The 19,113-nt window shown below is 34.1% G+C and overlaps 1 protein-coding gene across 3 annotated transcripts; it reads right to left on the reverse strand.

Moving 5' to 3' along the window:
- Positions 1-235: 235 nt before the first annotated feature.
- LOC106060227 (eukaryotic translation initiation factor 2D-like) lies at positions 236-11,452 on the reverse strand. Of its 3 annotated transcripts, none has more exons than XM_013218045.2 (17): positions 11,317-11,452; positions 9,811-9,870; positions 9,476-9,666; positions 8,961-9,044; positions 8,585-8,687; positions 7,867-7,974; positions 7,422-7,566; positions 6,343-6,436; positions 5,727-5,844; positions 4,394-4,436; positions 4,082-4,185; positions 3,261-3,413; positions 3,065-3,154; positions 2,821-2,913; positions 2,019-2,139; positions 572-746; positions 236-458 (listed from the first exon to the last, which is right to left on the reverse strand). In XM_013218045.2, exons 2-17 carry the CDS (start codon positions 9,864-9,866, stop codon positions 391-393), a joined length of 1,746 nt encoding a protein of 581 aa, XP_013073499.2. In that variant the 5' UTR covers positions 9,867-9,870; positions 11,317-11,452; the 3' UTR covers positions 236-390. The 3 variants fall into 3 exon arrangements, with proteins under 3 accessions (XP_013073499.2, XP_013073483.2, XP_013073491.2); XM_013218029.2 differs by having other exon boundaries at positions 11,421-11,441; XM_013218037.2 differs by having other exon boundaries at positions 11,269-11,414.
- Between the last annotated feature and the right edge of the window lie 7,661 nt (positions 11,453-19,113).

A 19,113-nucleotide genomic window follows, 5' to 3' on the forward strand; every position in this document is an offset into this window, starting at 1 on the left:
AGTGAAATGTCTAAGACTGAAAGACTCACAAAAACTAAGACTCACAAAAACTATCAACTTTATTGTGCACAAAGATTTTAAATTTTATTTTCTGTCTTCCTTTCCTATTAAAAACATTTTTTTTCTCCGAGATGCTTGTCATGTTTAATGTCCTTTATGTTTTAGAAAGAGCTTTGAATGTGTGGTAGAAAATAAATATCTCTAGAGACAATACAATTCTGAAATCAAAACTAAGTTCAGTACTAATTTTTTTATTTCTCATGATTGAATTATTTCAGTAGCCAATTTGATAAAAAAGTGACTGTGAGATGGCAACCTAAATGCAATGGTTTCACAGAGATAAACAATAGACCTAATATGCATATAACTAACACCAATATCAGTCCATTATCATCTTTTTTTCTGCTTGGGAGCATTCTCCAAACCTGTCACATATCTCTTGGGTATTTTATACTTCTCTGTTGAAGAGTCAAAAGCAAAATTTAAATATAATCTGTTTATAACTAAAATCAATAAATTAATTGTGATCAATTTATTGAGCTGACTACTATTTCAAATAGTTGAAACATACCTGTTAAAAGATTGTAAACGAAATTGACTTGGTTGCCTTGGACATGAACTTGTGGACCCTTGTTTTTCTGCTCAGGTGTGACAATTGTACAACTGCAGGCTACAGACTTCTGTACGAGTTTTGAAAACACACGAAGGTCAAGCCCATATTCTTCTAGGTTGTCTACTATTGTCACCTGAAAGATACACAAAGACTTAATGCTGTCAGCAAATTAAAGAGAAGCAATAGATAAATTATTTACATACAAAAGAATTTTATTACTTCATGAAAACTGTCATCTCACTTATGTATTTTTTTGTTTCTTCTAGTTATCTCCCCATCTTTTTGTGTAACTTGAATGGCTCAGGGAGTATTTAGGTACTAATAATAATAAAGCTTGTCTTTGAGTCTGTTTTACATGTTTCGGATGTTCCTTCAGAGTTGAAGATAGTTTACTTCCTAGTCCAAACCTCCCGCAGGACGACGGGAGATGGGAGCGGGCAGGGTTTGAACCCTCGACAAATCTGAACGACAGTCCAGTGCGCAAACCGCACGACCAGGCAGCCATCCGAGTCTGAAGATTAAGGACTGGAAGACAAGTTTTATTATTATTAGTACCTAAATTAAGGAGGAAAATGAGATAATCTCCTCATAGTTAGCACTGTTCTCAGCCACTTATAGCAAGTGGAGCCCAGGAACGGTGCGCTGTGTACGCGGTATGGTCCGGCTTGGCCCAGTCAGTCACTATGGCCCCTTTTGCTGGGAACTCTTAGACAGGACAAGGGTGAAGAGCCCCATGTCCAGGCCTGGTTCTTAGATAAAAGCCTTTCTAACAACCAACGGGATAAGTGGCTATGCAGTTCTAGTAGTGATCTACATATTTTGCCACATCCACTGCTGACATAACCATAAAGATCGGTTTAGGTTCTCTTTCCGACGTTTAGGTATCAAATGTGTCCTAGTAATAAATCTCCAGCTTCCTTGTTCGGAAGCCGCCTGGTGCATTCTATGCCAGTTAAAGCAAGCTGGTGCCTAAGATGGTCTTTAAAGTGTTTCCAGCGGGACAGATAGTAAAGAAATGAAGAAGAACCCAAGTGGAATTGAGATTCTAATCAAAATATTCAACTAGACATTAACTTCAAATTCAAAATCTCACACTGGATGGTCAACATATCATTGCTGAATTTGAAGACATTTTATATCTCTACTGTTACCTCCTAACCTAGCTCAACTGCCTGTCAACCAGTTGGAGGGTTATGCAAAGCATCAATATTTCTACAGGAAACATGATAACTTTAAAAATACTTAATCATATCCCAGATTTTATTATTTTGTGCCTAAAACATTAGTTCTCTCATGTTTTAATTTCAAATGGGCAGCTTGATTTAGTAAGATAACTATACTTTCTAAAATGCCAATGGTATGTTCAAAACATGAATTTTTTTTTTTAACAAATAATTTTTGAAACCTTTTTCTGTGATGCCCTCATAACTACTTCAAGTTTGATTGGTTCTATTTTTGTCTTTTTTATAGTTGGTGGTCTACTTCCAGAACTTATGGCAACACCTGCTTGCATTTTGCCCACAACTCTGTGAAAAAAAAAAAAAAAAGAAATACTACATAAAATATTAATCAAAAGTCAAAATACAATCCCCTTGACTGACAAAATGATACATACTCCATAATATAAGAGAAACAGTGATGAAGTTAGACTGGAAGCATTAGAGATGTGTCACCCTGATCTATACTGGTATACCTATCTCTGCACTGCTAAGACTACTATGTGATCTAGTGAAACAAGTAACAAAAAAAGTTATTTTTTTTTTAAAGTCCTCCTTTAAGAAGCTAATGGCTTTTAGTAAGAGTGATTGCTATGCCCTTAATTTCTAATGAATGAGAGAGAAAAAAGGAACGCTTATTGTCCAAATTGTTTCCCCTCCCCGGTCCAAACAAAACATAAATATCCTGGTTATGCCCATGTATTAAAGAGGATAAAAAATTATAGTTCTTGTGTTCAAAATAAAAAGACGCAACCCAAATTTAATTTAAAGATGATTATGTTTAAAGAATTATAAGTCAAACCAGAGTTTTCTCTGTGTAGTCAATTAGCTGATATTTTTTTCCCTGAAGATACAAGTAAACTGTTACATTTCATGGAAAATTGTTAGAGCCATTTTTGAGATCCATGTACATATTTCCATCCATCCAGGTTTTTGTTTCGTGAATGCATGAAGAATTTGCGATCTGATAAGAGGAATAGTAAAAATTACCTGTTAATCACTTGCTCCCAGTTCATTTGGTCAAGGTCACCTTCAACTGGCTTCAGTATAATATGAGCAAGTATTGGATCCAAAGTGACCAATCTGTAATTGTAATGGCAAATCAAACTCTGATGTTAGCATCAAAATTCTCCAAATAAGTTATGTTACATTTATTTAATGATTTAAAATGAAAGTTTAAGTTCATTTAAAAAAAAAAAATTTCTTTGTTCTATTTTAAACATGGCTAACATACTTTGGATTATCCTCCTTTTGTAAGTTATTGGTCTTGATATAATTGATGACATGTTGCCTAACATCAGAGATCTGCAATGCATCGCCTTTACTGGTGGAATATGCAAAGTGTCTTCAAATAATCAACAAATACAGTGTCATACATTAACATACACATCATTTTCATGTTGTCAATATTTCCATGAATGTAAACTTACCAGATCCCAGACTCTTTAAATAAATCCAGAGTGGCAGCATTCACTAAATATACATCAGTAAAGGTCAAAGGTTGGTAGGATCCATCTTCATTGGTCTCCTCAGATATAGCTTCTGCAGCTTCTACAATGTCTGGAACTTGTATGTCCCGCACACTATGGACATTATAAAAAGTTGTTCAAACAGATGACAGAATGGAATAATTATTAATGATGCAAGAGTCATAGGAGTGTCATGCATCAATACTTTAACAGTAAATTGCTCTTAACAAATGTTAATGTTATCAATTGCACAAGCAAATCTTAAGGAATATAGAATAATGTTATCTGTCTAAGAATCACTTATTTAAATAGTTCAAATATTATTTTTCAAAGAGAAAAAAAACTCTTGGTAATAAAGAAAAAAGAATCACCCTGTTTAGAGACTTAGAATGGTGAAGCTTAAGTGCAGATAAAATTGTGAATGTATATATAGAAAATGGCAAAACTTAAATAATGAAGAAATTGAAAATAACCTAAAAGGCAATTCAAACCATGACCATGGCAAAAGCCCAAGAGTTAACAGCAAGTATGGTAAGTGAGACAGACATGAAGGACTAGCATTCTATTTCATAGGCAAAAAAGCATAAGACATGTCAGCGCAAAATTAGAAAGAAGAATCAATAATAATATTTGGGTAGGCTTACATAGTGTGTTAACTGGCATCATTAGTGAAATGATTATAATCAAAACAAACTAAGCTCTTACATGTATATAGTATAACTGGCATCATTAGTGAAATAATTATAATTACAATAAACTGATTTCTTAAATGTATCTCTCACCCAGGATGTGTTTTATCTATCTCTGTAATGACATCAACACCTTTGCTCTGTTCTTTTACAACTATATAGCCATCATTCACTTTACTCTGGAGAAATTTGGAGAGCTAGAAAGTGTATAAAATATAGTTTGTTGTAGGCATGACTAGAAGCTGGTGAATCACTTTACACTGTTGCATTGAAAAAATGTCTTTTAAAACAAATCTATATTTAAATCCATCAGAGAACTAGAAATAAAGCTGTCAGGTAAGTACCACACTAATGACTGCTAGATGCACTAAAAGTAAAACAAAACAAAATGGTTAAAATTTGTACCTTTTTGAAAGAAGATTTCTTCAAATCTAGTTGCTTGCCTCCACTGAAATTAAAGGAAAAAATTCCACAAAATAATATAAACAAGGTTACAAAGACAGTCTGTGTGGAAACACAAACTCAAAATCGGCCCCCGAAGTGGTCCACCCAGGCAGGCTTCAATATTTTCAGAAAGAACATCCAGATCAAAGGATAGGTGCAAGTGAATGCAAAGTTAGATGTGAACCTGGCCTAACTAGTTCCCGTTTCAGACCTTGTGGTCTATAGGGCAGATGATGTAAATTTCATCTGTTTTTTTTTGGCCTACGGTTAACGAGGGTGTCATGTAGCCAGCACAACTACCAACCGCCTTTACTTTTCCCCAACCAATGTTAGGTACCCATTAGAGCTGGGTGGACTCAGAGGCGCCCAAAGATTCCAAATTTGAAAATCCTAGTCTTCACCAGGATTCGAACCCGGGACCCCCGGTTCGGAAGCCAAGCGTGTTACCGCTCAGCTACCGCGCCTCTCCTGGCCTAACTGAAGTCTTATATTTGATGTAATTTGTTTTGAAAAGGCTCAATCTCTAATTCGAATGAAAAAAAAGAATGTAAAAAAGGTAAAACATTTACGCATTCAAAAAAAATGTTCACAAGATTAGTATCCGTTTTAATTTAGGTCTAACTTATAATGCATACTAATTAGCTTTTTCTCTTTAAAAAACTGCTTGCATAACTGATTTTAAAAATTAGATTTTTTGCTTCAGAAAAAAAAAAAAGTTGCTGTTGCATCAGAACTTTCAATGGTCTAAAATATTGTGATGTCGGATTTTCAATAATATCTTTTCTAGTTTACAAGATCTAAACGGGACAGACGGACAGACATTTCGCACAAAACTAATAGCGTCTTTTCCCCTTTCGGGGGCCACTAAAAATGCAAGTCAATTTGTTAACTAAAAATTCCATAAAGTTCATTTATATAGGGGAGAAATAAATAAATTTAGCAATGACATTGTTATAACAAATGTAGGGTTAGCGGTTAGGGATGAAAAGGAATTAATATCCTAATGTTATTTCTGGTATTTTTAGGGGTTTGTCTAAAATGAGCATGCTCTCATAAGAATGAAACATTTGGTATAGGTGTTTTTGTTTTGTTTGTTTGGACAGGCCTGAAAATGTGGGGAGAGCTTCTCTTAAGCCAAACAAATTGAATGAACCTTCCCAAGGCTTGGCTATCGTATACTAAAAGGAAAAACAACAACTTGTGATAACTAAGTCTCTTTGTGTATAAACATTAGTAATAAGTATGAAATAGTCACAAAAAGAAAGTTGTTCACAAAAAGAAGACATGGACTTACCTAAAAGGCTGCATATAATTTCTTAATAAATTTCCAGTAAGTAAGGGGAGGTCATTCTTCTTTATTTTCGATTTCAAAGCACAAGCAAAACAAAAGTTGAGAAGATCATCCATTTGCTCTAAAATATAAAAACAAAAAGTACAGATTAACATTTGTATATAAACTTAATAAGAACTTTCATTTTAGTATTTAATGCTGTTTATATCTGAAGCTAATAGGTGACAAAAAACCAAGCAAAGAAATTAAGTGAAATAGCAAACCAGTTTAACCCAGACGCCTCCACAGGCCCATCAAACAACTGTATGTCATAATTTAAATGCATATATTGGGCTCCAAAACCATTTTAGTTTACATGGAAAATAGAAGTGTGCTTATCTTCCCCAGTAAAGGAGTTTCTACATCTCTCATATTTTACTGGAAAATTTCATGGATGACATTCTTTAATTAACTTACATTTGTTGATGTTAAAACTAGAATGAAATATTAATCCCAAAGAAAGAAATCCAAATTTCCCATTCATTAAATTTCATATAGGACTGCCTTAATTATCTCATTAAAGTTGATGTCACAGTCGTAGTGATGTTGTAAGCTACATATGTTAACAGTCATGTCCTACCAGTTGGGTTTCTCTCCTCATCACTCTCATCAAGGACATCATTCTGACTTGTTTCCCCACAACTACAGGCCCCACGTGCTTCTGTCTCCTCCATCTGAAATAAGATTACATAATATGCAGGTCAGATTACATAATATGCAGGTCAAAAAAGCAGTAAGAGCAATAATTGTGCATCAGGCAGATAATAACAAAAATAATGAATGCACACCATGCAGATATAATTATTAATAACAATGAATGTTCAGCCTGGATATAAACTATGTCAACATTTGCATAACGTAGTGTCACAGATACAATTGTGAACTTAGTGTTTGATTTAAGTGAATTTTGTTAAATATAGAAGTATGAATTGTGAATAATAGTTATGAATGACCTGAAGAATGGACAGATGAGAGAGCCAGAGTTTAGTCAGTTTCCAAGCAGTCATGTAATGTAGCAGTTAAGTCAGTTAACTAAGTCATGTAGCAGAAGGCAGTCAAGACAGTTAATAGTTAGCCATGTAGAAGTAAGGCAGTTGAGTTTAAGAAGTCTGTACCAAGTAATTATACATATATTGAAGTTAATGTGCATTTCAAGATAGTGTAGATTGTATTTATCTATTATCTACATAGTGATCATCTTTATCATACAACATTGATAACAATTTGAAGTCACAGATTATGATGTTCCTTGTGTTTGGATATACATTGCAGCAGATGTACTATTTTAAAGTGTGTTTAAATGAAAGATCATGTTTATGAAGTATCAGGTAACATATGGTTTATTTTAAGCACAGACCATGTGTGCATGAACTATAGGGAGAACTCATTGTATAGTTCTCGTATCCTGATCCTGGACTAATTGTCAATAACAATTTATGTCTGCAGCTATTTTTTTTTAAAGGATTATCATGGATTATAAATGTTGTTATGGTGTCAGATGTGAGATCTGAACCTTCACCTACAAATAGTGAAATTCACCTAAATTAACAAGGTACAAGTTCACAAATTTATCTGTAACACATAGGTTCAGCTAAAAAATTACTATAAATCATGATACGGACATATTCTAAAATAATGAAAATAAAATTAAATTATAACCTTTAAATCTGAAATTGCATTGTCTATGGTATTTTCAGACTGATCCGTTTCTTCAGTTGTCTTCGTATTTTCTACTTCCTCTTCACAGTAGGAATTAGGCAAGGTCTCTGGAATCATGGGCGGTCTAGACTTATCTCCCATTTCCCTGAAAGCTCACCATGACCCAAAAGACAAGTAAATGAATTGAATGTTATAAAGAATATACATCTATATTTAATGTGTCTAAAAAAAAACGAGACTATTTCTAGTTTTTAATACATTTTTATAGACATTTATATGAAGATAAACTCTCAAAATGACAAAAGCCTTAAAAAAAAAAAGGCTACATTTAATTATTCAATTTATTATAAATAAAATAAAATATATGAAATATCATTGCTAACCATGTACACAAAGAACAAAGGTTTTCCATGGGAACTGCATACACTTAAGTAGTTGAACCTACCACAAGGTATCTCCCATAATATGCAGGACACTAACACCCTTCCCTCTCATGGCAGACATGTACATATCCTCTCCACTCAGTAATGCTTTGCCAATAGCAACTGGAGACCTTCAATGCATAATGTAAATCAACATTGACTTTATTTTGATAAAACAAAGGATTTAAATATTTGGACCAATTCATTTCAATTACATTATATCACAGTTGTGACTGCAAAGTTTGAAATCAGACACAAAAACTCTTCCCCTAACAATCAAATCATTAAATTCAACTCAATTATCTGATATAAACATTTCTCATTTAAAGTCTGATGTGAATATATATATTTTGGTTTTCTATAGTTATATGATTTGCATGGTGTAATGCGTAAATTGTAAGACAAATTTCTTATGGATAATAAAGATTATTATTATTATTATTATTTTTAATTATTTGTTTATTTTGCTTATTACAAAAATTTTAAAATATTGTCATCAGGGGAAAATTTTTACATGAAACAAAGTGCAGCTAAAAATATTTGCTGTGTTTTTGTGTGATAAAAGAAAAATTATTTAAAATAATTTCATTCACTAATCACTAAAGGCTCCTTTCATTTTCTTATCATCTATTATAAATTGTTTGTAACATGCACAAATCAATAAGGGTTTCTTTTTCTCATCATCAATTATAAAGTAAAGTTTTTGAAACACAAGTGAGAATATAAATTTTATTCACTCACTTGTTACCAGCAATCTTTATAGATACCAGGTCACCTTTCTGGAGCTTACCAAACATTTTAGGAGATGGTTCATTGTCTGGCACAACACCGGGCAGCATTAAATCTGTTCAGGGTTTCGAAATATATTTATAATAATTTGCTACGATAAACAGCAAATAGGTAATTAACTCATATCTTTCACAAACTATATTAAAATAAGTTGGTGTTTTTTTTTATACAGTGTTTTGGTATAAATAAAGTTGTGTTCTTAAATTTTAGCATGGAACTGGCCATTCAAAAGATAGCCAAAGATAGCCTAAATTTGATATCTTATGTTAATGTCTAAGTAAAGCAACAGAAATGTTCAAGAATAAACGTAAAAACAAATAATACTTACCAGCTCCTTTTTGGAGTTTTTCATAGACTGGGGGCCAAGTTCTGAAAGCTTGGAGAATTTCTGGAAATTGCCAGAGTGTATAGACTATTCCAATGTAAGATGAAAAGAGAAAAGAGAGTCACATTTTTTATATTATTTAATGTTCTATATGTTATAAAGGAAAGATGTTAAGCCCCAATAGATCAAGGCAGACAACTAGCAGTATTTTTAAACACTTTTTTTTAATATTGTATTTTTAAATAGAAAAATAAAAAACAGTGTCATCTTTTTTAAAGGAGATTTATTTACAAAAGATTTTTAAGTTTAGTTTAAAAAAATTTATATTCTAAACATTTTAATCCATTTTTCTGTATTTAATGCTAAATATGTTTGAATATTGCAAACTAGCAAATAATTTTTTTTTGCCATGGAATTTTTCAAAGTTTTCGCTTCCAATTCATTTGGCAAATGTATGCTGTTTAATACCTTTTTCTTTTATAATGCGATGAGTAGAAAATTATGAAATTTTAAACTACCTGTTGGATACAAGATTTTGAAATTTTCAAAAAACAATGGATTTTTCCCCACAGTGTAAACAACAATGTTTTCATCTGCATGTGTATTGATCTTAACAAGAGTCATCTCCTCCTTCTGAGGTAGCAACTTGAGCACATCCTCTTCAGTCAAACTAGGGAAACTTTGCTGAATATCTGATCTTAGTTTCTTCCTGGAGACATATAAGGTTGGGCTTCAGTGACTGGAAACTTTTGTACAACTCATAAACTTTGTTTTTAAAAATGTTATACTTTTATGTACTACATTATATGTTTAAGTAGTAACTATGCTACGTTAGCTACTTAGTTAGGCCTACCTGTCTGAGCTTTTTACAGACGTTTTTGTCTTTACCCGAAAGGGTTTGAGAAACATAATGCTAAATAATGAAACATAAAAAAAATATAACTTTTATGTTATTTTTAATAACATTATCTTAAAATCTAAACCAAGTGTTCAAAAGATGTTGCCTGTTCAGATGTTTCCTTTCCTATTTTTTTTAAGTCTAATTTTTATCACATACTATCCTCATGCTTTAGAAAAATTAACAAAGAAACTTGGATTAGGGCCGATCTCTTGCAATCAAAATGTTTTTGGAAATAATAGCAGCAACAAAAAATATTATGTATCAATGCCCAGTTAGTACTTTTAATGTAAATAAATTAAACACGCAACGATAATACAATATTAACAATAAGTTACAATCCAGTCGACAATTTATCGGTGAACAATTTGTCAAAGAACAAATTGTCAGTGAACAATCTGTTATGTGAATCATCATCATCAAGGAACTGTCGCAGTACAAGTTATCTGTGAGCCAGTTTTTGGTAAATGATATGTCGTGTGAACAAATAGTCAGGGGAACAAATTTTCAGGTGAATGATATGTCAGGAGAAATAATAGTTGTGAACCATTTGTCATGGAACCTTCTAGAAGTGGAAATGACATAAAAGGCATATTAAAAATAAGTACACTTAGGGAAAAAGAAAAATACTGCTTTAAAAATATGGAATTCGCAATATTAAAAAAAAAATGCTTTAAATGTAGACTGTGGCCTATTGGGGAAATACTGAAAATAAAATACAAAGGTTTGATAGAGCTTTAGTTTTTTTTTGCGGTAGTCATGTTGCGAATCTGTCAAAAACGTTTTTGGAGGTAAAAGGAACCTGTGACAGTGTACTTAATTTGATGTGGATCTGTACGAAAGTTTAAGAGATCTGTCTTATGATCAATTAATGTGTCAGTCAGTGGTATTTTACAAATATATATAGATCTATATATATATTAATATATATAATAGACTTATTATTAATATTTTCTTCTTTACTACAAATAATTTCGGTTCAAATTCCATTCAAATGCTCAAAACATGACATTATTTCACCTCCACCTCTTAGATCTAATTGCCTTCATAAACTAAACTTCCCATTATGGTAATTTTATTAAAAATAACAATATAACATTTTTTGATGATTTTTTGGGGTCTGAAAAGCAAAAGCCGAAGGCTTTGTTTGAAAAGCCAAAAGGCGAAAAGGGAATTAGAGTCTGTACTTCGTCTCAAACTCAACAAGTCAACTAGAAATCTAGATGACTATCTATCTTATCTTTCTAATTAATATAATAACTTATAACTATTATTATAATATAATAATTTATAATACTAAGAGTAGACTAAGGAATAGACTTTACAAGTCACAAGTAATAAGTAATACAGACAGACGTTCGTCGTTAGTATTACTATTACTATTGATCTAGAGTCTAAAGCTTAAACACAGACCAGGTCTAGATCTTTAATAAATATAATAATTTAATAGAGTCTACACACAGAAACGATATTCTAGATCTAGATAGATATCTAGAGTCTGAGATCTACAAAGTTAATAAAGCCTTTCCCTTTATTAAAGAGGACTAATTTAGTTTATAGACTACCACATAGATCTAATAGGTCTAGATCTAATATAGGTCTGTGCTCTTGATCTATTTGTCTATCAGTCAAGCAACAGTATTAAATGATGTTTCTACAGCAGTGATGCCCGACCTATATTCGACCCGAGGGCCATTTTAATTTCCGACACTCGAGACTCGGGCCATGTGAACGAAAACTTACAGAAACGAAATGAAATCGACCTGAAACTATTTGAATAGAAGCCAGTGGATCTATTACTTACATTAATTAATGGGATATATTTCCCTCCTAAAAAAATGAACAACATAGTAGTTAGCTATAGGTACCACCGACTCATTTTTTTTTTTTTTTTGGTAGCCTATATATTCCCATCCATCCTCCAAGCTCTAGGCGTAGTTTTACAATTTTTTATTTGCTGTTCAAATAAGATAATTTTTATTGATCCAATCAAATTGAAATTAAGTTTGACTACAATTGACAACCTCGACGTAACTACTGTAGGCCTACAATAACGATATAGATGAAAAATACGAATAACATTCCCACACAAAACACATAGGCCTACACACTCACAACCAGCGCTTTATGAATTAGACTTTATGTATTTCTAGATGACGACAAATGATATTGCTTTAGTCCTAATGGAAAGGAGCAGACGACCACTTCGTTCAGATATTATGTAACAGTGGTTTAATGGGTGCAGGTTGTCTTTAAGAATCGTGTTTTGGAAAGGCATCTTTCATGAAAAAGCTCTTCAAGAGATGGTAGCTGTGTTCGAGTGATATACGATGCTTTTAAATTAGTCTATTTAGTCTAAGTCTTTGTGCCAGTGAAGTATTACCATACCAGCAGGTAATGGCAATGTTAATTAGACTGCTGATGATTGCTGTATAGAAAAGTTTAATTATTGTTTTGTCGATGTTAAATTTCCTTAGCATTCTAAGATAGAAGAGTCGTCCTATTAAAAAAAAACTGGTTTGATCATGTTAATAGACAAGACTAGCTGTCAAAATCATCATTCAAGATACAGAAGTAATAAAATGACAAGGAAAGCTAGATGAACATCTTGAAGTCTGCCTTTCTTTTCATTTTTAGCTAAGAATATATATTTATTCAGACAAAATTATTATTTTTTTAGTTATCGTAGTACAAATTCTCATTTTTTTTTACACACACACACACACACATAAAGAAATAAAAAAAAATTCATTTAAAAAGATGTGACCATCGGACTTTGAACCAGGTACCTTTAGCTCTAATAGTCAACATTCAACGTACACACCACTGGAACGCTGTAAATAGTGCCAATTTAGGTTATATAAACATATTAGAATTAAATTTTCCCGTTGAAAGATAAATCTACAATTTTTTTTCTATACTATGTTACAAAATATTACTTCAATATTTCTTCAAAATGTTGAAATTTTTAAAAATTAAAACATTTGATTGGATTTAAAACAATTTAGTAAAAGAAAAGATAATGTTTTATGTAGTTGACATTTCAAATTGAAAAACTAGTAATTTTTATATAAATTAAAAATAGATGACATCTTTTTCCAACAGTTATTAGCCTTTGACGATAACCTTTCTGTAGATTATTTTCGTAGTACAATGATATAGAGAACTCTATGGACATTTTAATAGCAAAATTTTGCATTTTTCGTCCAAAAAATTATTATTTAAAGTAAGTAGAAAAATTACCATAATATATGTAAATTTTATTTTAGAATTACATATTATAAAAAATTTAACAATCAAATTATATATTATTTATCTATTTAAAACACAATATTAAAATTTTTATACTTGTATTTTGTGAATAAAAACCAATTTTTCATTGTATATCTTCTTTATAAGGTTTAAAGGAAATTGTACACCATTATTAGCAAGACGTGCACAATATTAAATGCACCACTATTCCTAACTACCAGACCAGCCTAGGCGCCATCTTGCTTTACCTTACATAGAAGAGAGAAACATAGATGCAGGCAGCTTACGAACAAGGCAGTTGGACATTTTTTTAAAAACTTACCTCGCCCTATGCTATTAAATAGTGTCCTAACATTTTGTGAGCATATCACACATACAAATTTTGAATTAAATCCTAGAAATTCGTGACTGTAGAAATTTTTCGGAAGTGCAGTGACGTCGAAATGCATAGGCAACTTGAGAAACCACCCACGACCACTGCTGACAAGCTTCACGCATTCACCAACAAATGCTTACGACATACAATAGGTGCTAAATGGCCAATAAAACTACAATCTGTTGAAAACAGGGCAGCAGACACCAATAGAGTAGGAAATCAAATAATGCTAATGGAACTGGATTGGGCAGACCATGTTGGAGGATAAGGGAAAATGTTGCAAAGCAGGCTCTGAACTGGAACTCACATTCTCTGTATGAGATAAAACAAAAAGTCACTTCTTGAGAGTTGCATTTAGCCATGTCTCTTAAAACAACTGTCATATTATGGCAGCCGCACGGAGTGCAAAAAGCTTGACTGTTAATGTGAGTAATGTTCGCCTTTAACTCATTGGTGCTTTCCCTTCATGTTCACACCATATCCCTGGCTACAACAATCGATGCGATGTCAGAACAAGGTTCTCCAGCAAGGAGAGAGAGCCCCTGACAAACACTTTCCTGTTGCGTTTTCAACATCTAGAAATTCGATGAAGTGTTCTTCACCTTAACGTCTCTATCTGATACGTCATCGTGACGCAATATAAGGGACATCTGCTTCTTGATTGATTTTATCAATAATATTCCCTTTTACTTCTGATGCCATAAGTTCCATTGCTTGTTTTGAATACTATGTCCGAAGTAATGGCCGTGAGCCTCGGCGCTCTTAATTAGTCGAAGATGGTTGGGTCGAATTTGGCCAGCATCTCAACCAAGCCTTAAATTGACCATTGTTTGGTGCATAAAGTTTAACTGTTCTCCCACGAAATGCTTGTTGTTAAGACTGCGCGCCAATCCAGTTTTTCTTTTGTAATTTGTTCTAGCATCATGGTATCCGTTGGGCTACCATTGGACATTCTCAGAGCTCAATCCAACCACGCTGACACACACTTAACGTGATTTACAAAAACATCGTGCTGCCGAAGCTTATTACCAAGATTCTTCCAGCCGCAGTAACCTTTGTTTGCTCATTGGCTTCCAGTAGGTCTCGTGCCAAACAATGTTCAAGGAAAATACAATTACTCTTTGGTCTTTGGTCTAAAGTGTGAGATAGGAGCTACAGTAGTTACTCTAATTGACTTTCGCAGATCCGACTTTCGGGAAGGGTTTAAAAAAAATAATGACAAAAATACTTCCGCGTTTTTTATTTTTATAGCCTCTTAGATCGGCAAGTCATTAGTGTCAGGTGGGTTTTGTCGCTTAGGTAGGGTATGATATTATGGTCCCGTATCCCCAGCCTGAACAGAGTAACACAAGAACCTAAAGGTAAAAGCATATAAATTACAAACATTGAGTAACAGTTATTCAACTGAACAGTTAGTGAATAACAACAGTTGTCAACAAGAACAATATTTAATTATACTTAATTGTAATTTTCAAACGTATTTACATATACATCAATATCATTGAAGTTAGCATTTGATTACTAATTAGTCTAGTATCACACCAACAAGTTTCCGTTACACACCTTCACGCTCACACTCCATCTCGGCGCCCAACAGAACCTCAACTTCCTACACCTCAACACCGATAGTTACTACACAACTCCAAGGGCAGAAAGACGACACACTTTCCCATAGCCCAACGCCTAACACCCTGAAACGAAAAGAAAACCTAGATCTAGCGATGCCGCTACAAGAAAGAAATTTTCAATCGCGACACCCGTACCGAAAGATCAGCTTACTTAATAAAACTATGTAGGGGCCTACTTACGTACCCTTACAAGGGGAACCAACAAAACTAGCTACCTAGCTCACATAAGAAGCTCTTTTTCTCTCTTGCGGGAACTAAGGATGACGTAACCACACACACACACACACAATATTCTAGACAACAAAACGCACTTAAAAGAAAACTACTTTCTATACGCTAAAACACCAATATTAAATGCAAAGAAAACTTCACGCGCGCACGACAATTAGATACTGTCTTTATCGAAACTGAACGGTATTTGAAACCAAAAATATCATGAGCTTACACAGTAATTCGAATCATATCTAATTATATCGTATCAAATATCTTAGTTTATAAGAACTGATCTGGTTTTCGAAGCTATGACAATGGAATTTCCAATCGCGGGGCCCCCCTCAGGCTCGGGGCCTGGAGAGGTTTTATCAACTCAAACTGTCTGTCTGTCTGGTAAAAAGTTTGTACGCGTTGTTATTTCTCCGACAACCAATCTCCGATAAAGCTGAAATTTTAAATTTGTAATTTCTTTACCCTTATAACACAAGAATTAATTTAGAAAAAAAAAACATGTTGGTAATTAATTTTTTTTTTATCTCGGACAAGGAAAATAAATTGACTGAAGTGGTGGTATAAACTGAATTAGTCCCCTTTATAGAATGTTTCTTTAAAGTAAGTTTGGAAAAAACAATACATACTTATACAATCTTTTGTAGTCATAAGCACCTCACTAGCAGACATAGTGGTTAGTATGTCGGCTTGAGGAGGTGTGAACCATGAGCTCGAATCTAGGTCTTTCTCCCCCCCCCCCCCAACTGCCTTTTTATTTATATATTTATTTTTGTTTGTAAATACTTTTAAAAACCGATTACGGCGACATTCACCCAGATATTCCTTTCTTTCTCCCCCCCCCCCCCAACTGGTGCAGACAAGTGATCGGATCAGAACGTAGTGGGAAAGCTCAAAGCATGAAATAGCGCTAAACAAAAACTATTGGTAAAAATATTTCTAATCGCACAGATTTATTGTTGTTGGTATAGAATAGATCAATTACAAATTTAATTACATGACTGATCCAAACTTATTGATAAGCTCACAATTACACTTCGTATAAGCCTTGTTTTTTTTTAATTCTTTGTTTTATGTTTTTCTTGTTAAACTATTTATTTCCCTGTCTACTACTTTAAAAAATGCCGGGAGGCTATGCTAGTAAAAGGGAGGTGTTACTCTAGTCCAGTGTTTACTCTATGGAAGAGTTTGAAGAGAGTACCACTCGTTAACTGCTGATTTGTTTCACAAAACAATTTATTAGGTTCATTTGATACACGAAAATATACAATCAATACATTCCATATCAGATTTTTATTATTTTATTTAAGAATTTTACAAAATCAAAACGGTTCGTAATTAATAAAGGACTCGTTGCAAGTTCAAATTGTTGCCCTAAATGTCATGTCTAAAAATTGTTGCATACACAGAAAGGCTTTGGCAATACTAAAAATGCTCGCTGATCTAAAGAAATTTCTGGATGAAAGTTTGAAAATGGTTAAATCTGGTCGGATTGGGGATTTCATTTTGTGAAAAAGGGGTGAATTTGAACCCCGAAACCTGGCTACACTCATGACATTTATAACATATTTAGGCCTAGATCATTTTTGAACATATTAATAACAGTTTGCTCTACGTGAGAAGATTATTAGGTTTACATATATTTAGTAAGTGAAAATTAAACAGAACATTTAATTTGACCCAAACCTCCCTAATACTAGCAGAATACAAGGCCTACATCCCAAAAATGTTATTAACATAACTTTTGTGTTACGCTTTTATTTTGTTCTGAATTTCTGTTTGAACCAACAGATAAGTCCTGGACGTTCCTTCAAAACTTTAATTTATTACAAGCCTAGACCTCCCACTGATGCCGCAGACTAGACCTCACACCCTACTGGATTGCAGTGTTTGACTGAGTCACTGAGGCCGGAGAGTAGACCTCACACCCTACTGGATTGCAGTGTTTGACTGAGTCACTGAGGCCGGAGAGTAGACCTCACACCCTACTGGATTGCAGTGTTTGACTGAGTCACTGAGGCCGGAGACTAGACCTCACACCCTACTGGATTGCAATGTTTGAGTCACTGAGGCCGGAGAGTAGACCTCACACCCTACTGGATTGCAGTGTTTGACTGAGTCACTGAGGCCGGAGAGTAGACCTCACACCCTACTGGATTGCAGTGTTTGACTGAGTCACTGAGGCCGGAGAGTAGACCTCACACCCTACTGGATTGCAGTGTTTGACTGAGTCACTGAGGCCGGAGACTAGACCTCACACCCTACTGGATTGCAATGTTTGAGTCACTGAGGCCGGAGAGTAGACCGCGCACCCTACTGGATTGCAGTGTTTGACTGAGTCACTGAGGCCGGAGACTAGACCTCACACCCTACTGGATTGCAGTGTTTGACTGAGTCACTGAGGCCGGAGACTAGACCTCACACCCTACTGGATTGCAATGTTTGAGTCACTGAGGCCGGAGAGTAGACCGCACACCCTACTGGATTGCAGTGTTTGAATCACTGAAGCCGGAGACTAGACCTCACACCCTACTGAATTGCAGTGTTTGAGTCACTGAGGTCGGAGACTAGACCTCACACCCTACTGGATCGCAGTGTATGACTGAGTCACTGAGGCAGGGGAGATTCGAACTCGGGACTATTGTAACAACAAGGTTTTCAATTTCGGGACCACCGTGACAGCTCGAAGCGCATCCAATCAACCAGCCATCAATGTTATGCAGTGAGCTTCTCTGTAGCTTATGTACCAAATCAGAGAAGAAAGATACTAAAGGAAGGAGTGAGATAGGAGAAGAATGAGGTTTGTAAACATTGAAATGTCAAAGTGCTCTCTTCACTGCTGGCTATCCCACTCCCTTGACAGCGGAGTGCATCCCTTGCTACCAGGCAGCTGCCATTGATTGACATGGCCTGTTCAGTGTGGCTAGTCAGACCCAACTCATTCATTATTAAATAATCTAATTGTACTGGAGCATTCCGTGACAGGATGCAAGTGTTTAACTACACTCATAGTTCTACAGACACGGGCAATGGTACTATGGACTGATGGAATACTAAGATAGCCAGTGGCGTAGCAAGGGATTTGGGGATCCCGGTGGAAGGCTTGGCCTCTTTAGGAACCCTTGCATTTTAAAATTGTAACATTCGACATCATGGCATGAGATAATGTACTTAATAAATATATATAAGTCTAATGAGTGGAATACATGCAACATGGTCACTAATTTACATAATAACACGAATAGTAAGATAATATGGCATTGGCTTAATATCTGGTGTGAAAAAAAAATTCGTCACTCATTTGGGGGACCTCTCAAGTGGGTGCCCAGGGGGATTTTTCAAATTTAGACCCCATCTCCCTTCACCCTAGCTACGTCAATGATGATAGCTCATGTTTTTTTTTTCTAAATCTAGTTTAAATCAAATCAAACACACATAATTTGAGCCATCGCCTTTTTTTTTCTTTAAAGACCTTTTGCCTAGCGGTCTAAACGGGTATAGGATTTGAAATTTATCTCTACTTGGCCAAAGAATCATTATGTATTCCATCATAACAAGAAACCTGCCTTACTTTCCCAAAGCTAGAGCGCAATACCCAATTTGAATTGAGATGAACTCTAACTTTAGTCCATACATAGTATAATAACGGAGGGAACCCATCTAGAATTGACCAACCATTGATTTATAAAATGAAATTAAAAATAAACTAGTAAAATAAAAAATAAAAACTTATAAAAAAAAAAAAAAAAAAAAAAAAAAAAAAGCTTATATTGAATGAAA

This window comes from Biomphalaria glabrata, chromosome 5 (assembly GCF_947242115.1).
Source record: "Biomphalaria glabrata chromosome 5, xgBioGlab47.1, whole genome shotgun sequence".
NCBI lineage: Eukaryota > Metazoa > Mollusca > Gastropoda > Planorbidae > Biomphalaria > Biomphalaria glabrata.